This window comes from Corvus brachyrhynchos, unplaced genomic scaffold (genome assembly GCF_000691975.1).
Source record: "Corvus brachyrhynchos isolate BGI_N302 unplaced genomic scaffold, ASM69197v1 scaffold101, whole genome shotgun sequence".
NCBI classification, from domain to species: Eukaryota; Metazoa; Chordata; class Aves; order Passeriformes; family Corvidae; genus Corvus; species Corvus brachyrhynchos.
Window position 1 is genome coordinate 1,303,371 of NW_008237239.1, and position 11,739 is coordinate 1,315,109.

Below are 11,739 nucleotides of genomic sequence, written 5' to 3' on the forward strand. Positions count from 1 at the left end.
TACCATAGGCCTTTCTCAAAGTAAACAAAGAAAAACTGGTTGATGCTCTCAGATTAATTAGCATCTTCACTGAGATTCATTAATGAAATTGTTTATTTCTTTTTGTCCCATAAGAATATGGGATTGTTTCTGCAAAGTGCTTGGTGCTCCTGAGCCTGCCTTCCTTCTCTGCTTTTGTGTGGGCCAGGGGTTCTCAGCACTTTGCAGGATCAGTCCTCTTCTTAATATGACATGAAAATAAGGAAAATGCTACGATTTGGAGAGTTTCTGCTCACTTTGAGGGTTTTGCAAAGTCTTAAACAGAAAAAAAAATTGTTATGGAACTAGTACATACTTGAGAATGAAATAAAAAAGAGACAATGAAATTTTGTGTATTTACCAGTATTGAACATCTTCCTGATGTTTTCACGTGCAATTTGGTCAAACAATGCTCAGGTATCACCTCCTGATCAAGGTTTTCAAATGTGACCACTGAGTCTAGATCCAAGTGATAAACCTGAAATTTCAGGAAGTCTCCTATTCTGCTGCTGTTGTAGACAAGAGTTCTTGGCAAGAATTCTAGTCATCTTTTTGGGGCTAGAAATTCAATCTCTTCCTCTCACCAAGAAATTGCTAGTTATTTTCAAGATATTTCTTAAAATAATCCAGTAACTTCTTGGATGTGATGGTTCCCCACAGCCTGACCAGCATGAGTGGCATTTTTGATGTAATATATGGTTTGGATTAAAATGAAAAAAAACCTGGAAGGTCTAAACACTGCAATGGCTTCAAAGACCTGCCTCTCCCCTCTGAGGAGAGCTTTCCGTCTTATCTAGCTGTGCCGGAACATGTGTCAAACACAATGACTGTCATCACTTTGGAGTGTCCCATAAAAGGAAAAGCGACCAATTATCTGGCTCTTCAAAAATACACAAATAAAATGAATGATTTTTTAATTAAGTGAATGTTTTCTCTCTAAAGAAGTGAAGAAAAAGCTTGGCGTTTTAAATTCAATGTTGAAACTTGGTTACTTGTGGTATAAAGGACTTTGCTGAACCTTTTATTGTAGAGATAATAAACAGATGTTTGTAAGTTGATTGTTTGGAGTTGAAAAGAATGAGAGACTGTTTCTGAAATAAAACTTCATTTTTGCAATTTGCTATTTCAGGGAACCAATCTACCGCCTTCAAGGCAAATTGTACGAGCTAAGTTCTGTAAGCTTTATTGTTGCTTTTTCATTTAGCTTCTCAGAGGGCAAAGTTTGTCTCTAACTCATTGGTTTGTCGAATACTTGCTGCTAAACTACTTAATGTTAAGCTGTCTTGTCTGTAACAGCTCCTCAACAAAGTGTAATTGCAGTTCATCACTTAACTGCTACTAAACTGCTGTTACCAGTCTGAACTAGTATAACTTAAGATGTTGTATAACACTTTGCATAGAATTAATATTTTTATTATTTACCAAGTTTCTCAAACTAAAATGACTAATTGGTGTTTATTTTATTATATAACTGGAAAGCAGTTTTTATCTGATGTAAGTGCCTCTATTCATAGTAAACCTCTCTTTGAAAGGTGGGCAAATAGGTTTCTGGTAACCAAAAGGAAACATTAGCTCTCGTGTAAATGAACGTGCTGTTTATGGATACAGGTACTGTTGTTGGTGTTTTGTTTATGTCAAGGAATTACTTCTGATAGAAAAAGTGAGTTTTATGCATTAAAATATTTAAAGCCTTTTTCGCATTCTTTTCCTAGCACCAGGAGGATCCATATATCATGGACAGACTCTTTTCTAACACTTCCACTTCATGAGTAAATAAATATGTGAATGTCTTTAATATTACTAATTAGAATTAATTGTTTAAACTGCAGTTAATTTTATAACAAGTTACTACTGGTTCAGTGATGGTTAGGTGTAAGAAATAAATTTCTGTATTGTGTGTATTCTTTGGCAATATCTGTGATAAAAACATACATTTTTTCAGTTTGTTGCCACATCATCAAATTCTATAACTTACCATTTTAAACTAAACTTATGTTCAGTTATGGAAAAACGACAAGACAGCAGTGATTTTAGCAGCACTTGAATTGAATCCCTTGGGGAGATCAAGATCACTGAATTTTCCCAAAATAGTGGGAGGCTCATTTGCAATACCTTGCTTTTCTTTTTTAGTAGCTTGCTTTGAACTGGAATGATGCAGATAACTATTAACTATTTCTGTGTATCTTGGAAATAAGATGAGCACTGCAACACCTTAATTTTGGACAATAGTGCAAATTCCTCTTAACATGTTTTTCTGCTTTTTCCTTTACTACTAATTTATCCTCTCACGCTTAATCTTTGGCCTTTTTTGTTTGTCTTTTCTTTGCTACCGCCTGAGGTTTTGACCTGACTCCACAAAGTTTCTTTTTAAGCCACAGGTTAGTCTGTCTTCTCATTTGCTTGAAGTAATCCATGCAATGCTTGGTTTTACACAGCACAGTAGCAAGGTTTGGCTCCTGAAAGCTGACCCACTCTTAACTGTGTATGTTGTGTGCTGAGATTTGTTTTGGTGACTAAAATTCAATGTTTTAAGCTCCCCTTCATGATAAAGCGTTAAAGATGAAGGTGTCATTGCTCCATGTGCCCAACTGATGTGTGTGAGAATGCAAGACACTCAAATTATGGAGGGTTATGTATAATTTTTAGGAGATTCTGTTTTGTGTTTTGCTTCTGTGGCAAAATCTGCTGCTGTGCTTGAAGTAGCCCTGTAATTGGAGAAGGGGCTTAATGTGAACTGTGAGTTTCAAGGCACTGTCCAACTGATGTGGAGGTTTGGGTCTGAGGGCTTTGTTTGACCTGCCTCTCTTACAGTGTTACACCAACAATCTGATTCATTCGTTCTGGACACAAGTAGCATTCAGACCCCATCAGCTGGCCTGAACTATAGTTCTAATAAGCAACTTTTTCCCTTGTAATCCCTTTTTTTCTTTTTTTTTAATCCTTCTTTGCAGCATACTTTGCTGTTTCTTTTCTTCAGATATGCTTAAATCCTGTTATCTTGCATGACCCAGGAAAAAAATGTTTGTAGAATTTTTTTAAGCAACCAGATGGAAATGGAGACTTGTGCCATGGTCAGTGAGGTGGTCATGAAAATCATGACAAAGCTGTTCTCTTAAGAAATGTCAGTATTTCTGTGAAAGAGGTGGTGCCCATGAGCTGACACATTCAAAAATATATCAAAATTTAGTAGCATGAGACCTGCTGGTTTTGAATTTTCACTTTCTCAAGTCTAGAGGAGTATTGCTGTTCTAACTATTTATTTTTTAGGTTAATATACCTTCATGTTTGACTTACCTCAATCTTTGTTTAACTATATTTGGAAGCATATTTCAATTTTTTACCCCTGAGAGCTTTTCTCCACTAAAGACAAATTATTTCTTTAAAGCAGACATATTTTTAGGACATTAGCCACTGTCACTAGTTTTAAGTTGTGTAATATATTGTGCAGGGATTTGTAGGGAAGCAATGTCACAAGATCTTGGTTGTGTTCAGTAGCAGAACAGATCTGATCAGCTTATGCTGTGATATTTGGCAAATTACAGTGAAATACTGTAGTAGGTTTCCCCTCTAATACATTATAGCTTCTGTAGTGTGAGGATCTTCATGACTAAATCCAAAGAACCAATAGCTTGTAAGGATACCTCCCTGAGCAGTTTTTGTAATTTTTTTTCTCTCAATGTGCTTACTATTTGGTAGCACATGTTGTAATGACAGGGAATGGAAGATAGAGTGGTGCTGGGAGTTGTATTCTGTGTTCAAAATTATTTCAATGGAGTTACGCAACACAGCTTTAATGGTGTTAACAAGTGCTGCTGCTTGTGGTGTTGTGGGAGTGTCCAGTCTTGTGATTCTCACACTTGTGTTCCTGTCTGCCCAATTTCATGTATCTCACTTACCTTGAAATCATCCTTCAAATACTTCTTTAGAGAATCAGAAAGTGTCCCATTTCTTTAAATATATTTCTTTTACAAATGTCTTACTTGATTTAATGCAATTAAAGTCATGCAGCAACACATAAAATGTACTTATTGTGTCAAATCCTGCTTTCCTGTTTATCCATGAAGTGGTGGAGAGTAAGAACAACAAATATGATTTGGGTTTTGTGCAGCTGAACTATGAGAAAATTACTTCCTTCTGACTTGTTCATGTGCATTCAGAGCCTCTAAGTTTCATTTTTCAGTCACCCAGATTAGATATCAGGATCCTGAAGGAAGGAACTGTGTCATCTCTTGTTCATCCTGTGCATGGAGTCCAGCTACCGGTCAGAATATTGTCTCCAGTAGCTTCTGGCTGTGCCCATATTTTTCACCTTCCTGAGGCTCATAACTCCTGTCGCTAACATCCGGTCTGCACAGAATGACATTTAGAAATATGATAGAAAATATTGAAATGGGTCTCTTAGATACAACCCAATGAGAAAATGAACTAGTGAGAACAATGATGAAACACAGTGCTTTTATTTTTCAAGCTGAAGTACCGTAAAACATAGCTAACACAATAGTTTAAAAAAACTCCAAAACAATAACTGTTTATGAGAGTTTTTTTAACTTCAAAAGTGTCTTTCAAACTCTTACCTTCTTATTGCCTGTGGAGGAACCCTTCTAATATATAGCTTGAGGGGTTTTTGGGTTGTTTTTTTTTGAGAATTTGTCTGGAGTCCAAGATGTAATTCCGCTTCTCTGGGAAGTGAAACTGTTGCTTAATCTCACTTTGTCTTGCATTACACCTTGATCCAACATCACTCTCTCCTTTACATCTAACACTGATGCTGCGTCATCTCTAAGTGTAGCTTTTTGTAGTTAACAGAATGTGCCTGGGAAACAGGAAAATTCAATGAAGAGGACATGAGGCTTAGCACACTAAGCTCATCTTCTCCCTGTTCGTGTCACCTGGAACAGCTTCCTAGTATTTTAGGTAGTTATGACCTGTTGTAGAGTCCAGGATATTTTAGAGAACACAGTACCCTGTTTTCCCAGAGGGGTATAGATAAACAGGTCTAGAAATTTCACATGAAAAACACAGACCCAGGATATTGCTGTAGGTTGGTGTCCTGCTCTTCATGCAGGGTTGTGTGGGAATGACAGCTGGATCTAATCCCCGGCCCACAGGATTTTTAAGGAAACAACCGGAAAATTCCTTCTTTTATGAGGCAGTGACCAGAGATTGTCCTAGCAAGTCAGCTTTTTTCTGTCCACACCCTGTGATGGTTGCACATTTATGGGGAGATGTGTTGGACTGGAGCATGACACAATTCCTACCTTAGAAGTATTGAAACCTTCAGGGCTTCTTAAATGGCTTGTATAGTTTAGATTTTAAAATGTTCTGAGACCTCTACCACAAATGCCTTCTTGTCAAATTGAGAAAATTTGACTCTTAGTAAGATGTTACAGAGCCTCTGGTAATGGTGAGGGAGAGGCCTGGATGGAATAAGCAGAGTGCTACTTTCCTTCCCTTTGAAGTGCTCATCACCTGCAAGGTTCTTGAACCTGCTACTCAGGTGTTCCTTACTGGTTTGCTTCTAGAATCCACCTCTTTATCTTCACTGACATCTGTCTTCAAATCTCTTACCTTCCCTGAGATACTTCTCCAAAACAGTTTCTCCAAACCAGGTGCTGGCCAGGCTGCCTGGGCTTCCCGTGTGTGGATATGAACTTCATATGGAGCACCATGGCATTTTCAATAGCATCCTCTCTCCCAGCCTCTTATTTCAGTTTCTTTGCAGCATGGGAACATGTGCGCATATGCTGTGAAGGATTTAGTCTGCTGCGCGAATACAGCTCCCCTTGCTGCAGAACTAAGTTCAAGTGAATGGAGTACCTTAATTTTGTTGCTTTTCTGCAAAATTTTTTTCCCTTTGCATTTGTATAGTTCAGTGCAGAAAGAAAAGATAGAATTTGTTTGGTTCCACAACTGGTCCTGTGGCAGCTGCCTGAAGGCCAGTACACTGGCTATATATACATGTTACTTGTTTCCTGTTAAAAACTTACTTCCATAAACATTGTAAAATAAAATGAGGATTTGATGGGTAATCAAGTTCTTATCTTATGTTTCCCTTAACTTGCACTAAGGCGAGCATTCCATGTCTGTTTATACTCACTAATGCCCCTCTCCACTTAGGTTTTTTTTTTATCCCCCCCAATGAACACAAGTATTAAAAATCCTGACCCCCTTTTGTAGAAACCTTTGTGGAACAGGTTGTTGCATCCAATCTACTTGTGCCATACCCTTGAGTCTCTTTACAGGAGTCATGTCCAGTTCTCTCATCCCTTACTGTGGCTTCAGAGCCAAATCAATGCTTTCTTAGAGATTTTTGTACAGATTGAAAACTTGTAGACTGTTTTTGGATCTTTAGGGCTTTTCTCACACTGCTGGCCTGGCTGGTAGTAAGTGGGAAAACATGTTTATCTTCCTTGAAATGGAAGTTATACTCTTGGATTATGTGCATTTCCAATACAATTTCCTGCTTTTGAGGTGCAACTTCTGATCTGTGCTTTGGCTTAGTTATCAAATATAATTCAGTCCCTTGCTCTGTGCAAAACCAAAGCTAGTGTTTTTAGGAGTCTACATGAACGTCCATGCTGAAAGTAAGTGAATTCCTATTCTGAAACTTTTTGTAGATGGCAAGGAATAGATAGTGAGCCATGTTCTTCTTTCGTGAGTTGTTGGTATTGGAGTTACTGGTCTTGTAAAGCCCTGTGAGAGGAACGTTGGTCTCATATATTTCTTTAAATACAAGAGGAAACTCATGTTTGATGACATGAGTTGGTGCCTGTGGGACTTGCTGAGGGAGTTCTGAAGGGCTTCTTTGAGCACTTCTTTCCATCTCAATATTTCATAGGCAAGTGAAGGGTGTTGCTGCAGGGAAGAAGAGCTGAGGTTCCTTGCATTTGTGTGATTGGGTCACTTCCGTTGTCTTGTTCAGAGCATGATAGGAAGGAATGTTTGCTTTCTCATTTACATTGGAAAACAGTGACTTCCAATAAAATTGAAAGTTTCCATTTGATCTGTAAATGAGTTTTCATGGTTATTCTCTCTTCTTCCGCTCTTGAGTTCCTCATTTCTCTTAGGTTTTCTGTTGTCCTCCTTTCTCTCTGCATGATGTAGCCTCCTGGTCTTAGTATTTATAGTTATGTTTCCATCTGTTCTTTCATCTTTGGCTTGTATCTATCTTATCAAGTTTTGCTTTGCTCGTTTTCCCCCTGTTTTTTTATTGCTGCCATAGGTTTTTTTTCCTCTTTTCTTTTTCTCTTCTATCCTGAGAAGAAAATGGCTCTCACATGCCTCTCCTTACTGCTTCCTACCTTAATTTTAACTTAACTTTAGAAGACCTCTCCACTTTGTCACTCCATACTGACACTTCTGAAAATTCCCATTGTGTGTCAGAAGCCCCTCGCTTTACCAGAATCTAGGTGCTTTTCCTGGTATCCACCTTTACAGATGACCTGAACAATGAGACCAGAACAGTGTAGTCAGAGATAAAGTTGAATGGACTTTTACAATGTGTTATTATCCAGCAAATAAATGTCTTCAAGCTTATGTGATCCTTAATACACTCATATCTGCTGGAAGTACAGCATTCGGATAGTTAGGCTTCTCTCTTTCTCCGACTTTCAGACTGAAAATATTATACTCACTTCATTACTTTTTTTTGAATGATAGAAACCTGCAAAAACTCTTGAACTTCCCAGAGACTGAAAAAATGCACCTTTCTTGTTTCATTTAGCAAGTCTTAATTTAAAAGAATGAATGCAGCAGCAGAACTATGTCAAGTGAGTAGTGAACTAAACTTGTACCTGACTGCACCTCTGCATAGGTCATCCGGAAAGGCTGGCTCACCATCAACAACATTGGCATCATGAAAGGAGGATCCAAGGAATACTGGTTCGTTCTAACTGCAGAAAGCTTGTCGTGGTACAAAGACGATGAGGTAAGGAACGAAGAACTTATTTTCTATTGGGGAAAACCCCAGTATTAATACAGTGTTCTGATATCAGCTTAAAATATTAAACCAGCTTGAGTAAACTTGAACTGGAAGATTGTTTTAAGATTTTATCTGTGTTCTTTAAATTTCTGGTTTGATTCATGAAGAATGCTGGCTGCCTAAGACTTCTTTTGAAATGCTGATAACAAATACTGGGTGTGGTGTGGGGTATTTTTGTTTATTTTATTTTTTTCTTCTCTTCCTGTGATTTCCACACATTACTTTAAAAAAGAAAGGAAAAAAGTCCTAGGCTGTTTTGAAATATTCTGCTTATTTTCCTATCCTTGCTTGGGTTGCTCTTGTACATCTACTTCAAGTTGATCATAAATTGTCTGCGTAAAGCTACTTCTGAAAGTAACTACAGCAATTGATTTAATGGAAACAATTGTTTTCCGGCCTTATATTCTGAGAGGATGAAAAGCCCATCTGCAGAGTTCTGTAGCTGGTTGGTGTGAATTTTCAGATTTGACAAAAAATGCACCTTTGTGGGTGATCAGTAAATCTGAGGTGAGTAATACAGAGATAAAGAAAAGGACATCCACATTGTTCACTTTGAATATATTGTTAGGCAGCTTGTCTTTTCTGTTTAACTACTTTTACAACAATGTGTGTAATGATGCATTTTATCCAAAACTCCAGTAGTATTTTGAAGGTTAAAACGGGATTATGTGTGCTATCAGATTTATGGTAAAGCCTTTGTGAGTTTTTTTAAGGTTTGTGTTGGTTTTTCTAGAAAACTTGGGCTACATTAAAAAAAAATCCTATTATTCCTATTTGTTTCTTTGGGGTTTTTTTGTTTGTTTGTTTTTTGGGGTTTTTTATTTTAAATGTTTTCAGTAAAAAATTAGTGATTTTTAGGGTGAACCGGTTCAATGGATGGAAGAAGCACAAGTAAAGAGAAAGCTTTAAATGAGCTCTAAAGCATCACTCAATCTTTGAATCTTATTCTAAGTAATAATCAAAACACTGGTTGGTCCCAACAAAAGAGGTTGATGGGGACAGTGCAAATTCATACTGTTTTTAACTAACATGGTGTTTTACTGCAGAGGATTTTCTGGAAGTGCTGGGGAAAGGGTGTGCAGTGCATAAGGCAGAGCTCTCCCAAGAGCTGCATATATGGTACTTAGCAGAGGGAGTTCCTTTAGTAGTGCTGCTGAGAGTGGGAACGGTGCTGCTCAGAAATTTTTTTTCCCCCAAGTCCATAGCCATTTTGGGGTAGACCTTAAGGCTGAGGGACAAACTAGGTTAATCTTGAAGATTTTGCCCCTTGCCCTTTTATTTAAGTTTTAAAGGGATTCAAATTTACTGTAACAGGAAAACTAGTGCATCTCAGGCAGAGGGGAGGAGCTAAGGGACAGGTGTCAAGAAGGGAAGTTTTACTCTCACATTGCTGAAAAAAAGTGCAAAAGTGACTTTATGAATTTGAAAAGTTGTTCTTTGTGATCTACCTTGAAGTTACTAGAACCTGCTTTCTTAGGTAAGACACAGGTAACTGTAACTAAAACAAGCAGTGTGGCAAAATTAACACCCTGTGTCTGTTCTGTCTCAAGCAGTTGGAGATGCATCCAAGACGTGCTGTGGCAGTTTTTTTAGGTAGTTTTGGTGTTGCTTCTTTAAATCTGATCTTTGTTTAGTGTGAAATATAAAAATTCCTGAAAATACTAACGGTATGTCTTGTGCTGTGCAACTTTAAAAATAAATAGTTTTGGTAATCTGCTGAGGAGAGTCACCTGGGAAGCTCATAACAGTACTCAGAAAAAATGGCCACTGTGTGATTTCCATATGCATATTTTAAGATGACGTCTCTTAATTGCCAAACAGTTATGTTTTGAAAGTCATGAAAATGTCAGTAGTTAATTCAGGCCATGGGAGATCACTCAGGAATTTCTTAGAGTGGTAAGAAGATAATAGCACAGCATTATTCCATGCTCTGCTGGTGAGAGAAGTTGCTCCTTAAGTACAGATTAGCTGTATGATTTGCTTATTCTGTCCTGGAAAAGAGTTTTTGAAGCTATAATTTCTTTTTTAAATTTTTTTTCTTTTTTTTGGTGTTGGACCTTCTCAGTAAGACTGAAAAAATTAGTAAGGCTCCTCAGCTGATGCCTGAAGTGGCTGTGTGGGGTGTGTTTCACCCCTGGTGAGATGCGCAGTCTCGGTGATGTGAGAAGTGATCCCTGTGTTTGTGTGTCTGGCTGTGCCCTGCGAGGTCGTGGGGAGTTCGGAGCCCCTGTCCGCCTGCTTGGGCTGGCCAGGAGCCTTTCCATGGCAGCTGAGGAAGGTGCAGAGTTAGGTCTCACCTTGCTGCTCTTGCCATGGTGAGCAGTTTGTTCCCCCTGCTCCTGTACCCCTGGGGAAGGAATGCTGCAGAGCTTTGTACCAGAGAGTTCTGACAATGTGCTTTGCATAGCTACAGTGCCTGCTGGGGCCTCCAGGGCTGTGTACCCGCTCTACTGTAAGCTGAGCCTGTTTTCCAGCCTGGAATTTACTCTGAGATCAAAATCACTAGTGCTTGCTTGCTAGTGCCGTTAGAAGGTTGTAAATTCCTTTGTTTGTGAGGTGCAGCTTTATAAGTGATGAATCCACGGTGTAATGCATTTAGAAGCAAGTTGCTTTGGCAAAAGATTCCAGATTTTGCTGTGTGATATCAGTATTAGAAAATAAATGGTTGGTTTCTTCACATGGTTTTGTTGCTGTCAAACATACACCAGGATTTTATTCCTGATGAGAGGGATTCAGTGCCTGAGAATGCTTTTTAGACTTGTAGTTATGGAAATGCCAAGTTGATGTTTGAACAGTGGGATTAAAGCAGTTATCGTATCAGTTCTGTGAGAACTAACCTGGATTAGTTTCTGATCCTGCATACACTTGCTTCTGTTCATAACTTTGCTGTGTGACCTACCATGACTTTGTGCTTTTCTACTTACTTAAAAATGAAGCAAGGATAGTGCTGTGTACTGGCTTTGAGACTGCTGTAAACAAGTGCAAGATCAGCACACTCAGTGACCTCACAAATACAGATTTATTTTGTAGAGTATTCCATGTAATCTTATCCGAGGTATTATAAGGCACACCTACACGCACAGAGATTATTAAATCTGAGCGTTTTAGCTCTCAGTTGTTACTATTTTGTTAAATAGTATTAACTAAAGTTGATTTGGGAGTCAGCCTGCAAATATGAACTTTGTAAATTAGCCACTTCTACATTAGGATGCGGGAATGTGGAATGTCATTCCAGCTTGTGAATCAAAAGCCTCCTTACTGTAAAGAAATGGAGGCCATTTGTAAAGTGGTGTAGCATTTTTATAGTGCATGGTCCCAGAATGTGATTTTATTATTCTTTCTAAAGCATCCAGAGATTTCACTGGCATTATTGGTGTGCAAAGGATGCCAAGCTGGACTCTAGGATTAGAATTTCTAAAAATGTGAGATTTACATTGATTGGGAAAAATTCTCTTTAGTCTTATTTCCAAAGAAAATATTTCCACTCTGTTTCAATAGGAAATGATGTTATTGTCAACATCCGGTGATGGATGCAGTTTGTATTATAATTTCACAGTTTGTTCCTAATTGTAAAATTATGTGTGATTGGAGAATGAAATTACAAAAACAAGTGAGGAGGTGAGAGAGTGGAAAGGGGAGAAGGTACTCTAAGGTCTGACATCGTATATGTTTACAGAATTAACTTGCCACACAATAAGCTGCTCTTGGCTTCTGTGGCGAGCAGGGATGTCAGTGCAGTT

General features: G+C 38.2%; 1 protein-coding gene across 1 annotated transcript in view; it reads left to right on the plus strand.

Moving 5' to 3' along the window:
- DNM3 (dynamin 3) overlaps positions 1-11,739 on the plus strand; it is a 143,813-nt gene that overhangs the window by 26,210 nt on the left and 105,864 nt on the right. The window contains exons 13-14 of the mRNA XM_017729655.1: positions 2,391-2,396; positions 7,832-7,945. Coding sequence (XP_017585144.1) covers positions 2,391-2,396; positions 7,832-7,945 — 120 coding nt within the window. The remainder of the gene's footprint in view (positions 1-2,390; positions 2,397-7,831; positions 7,946-11,739) is intronic.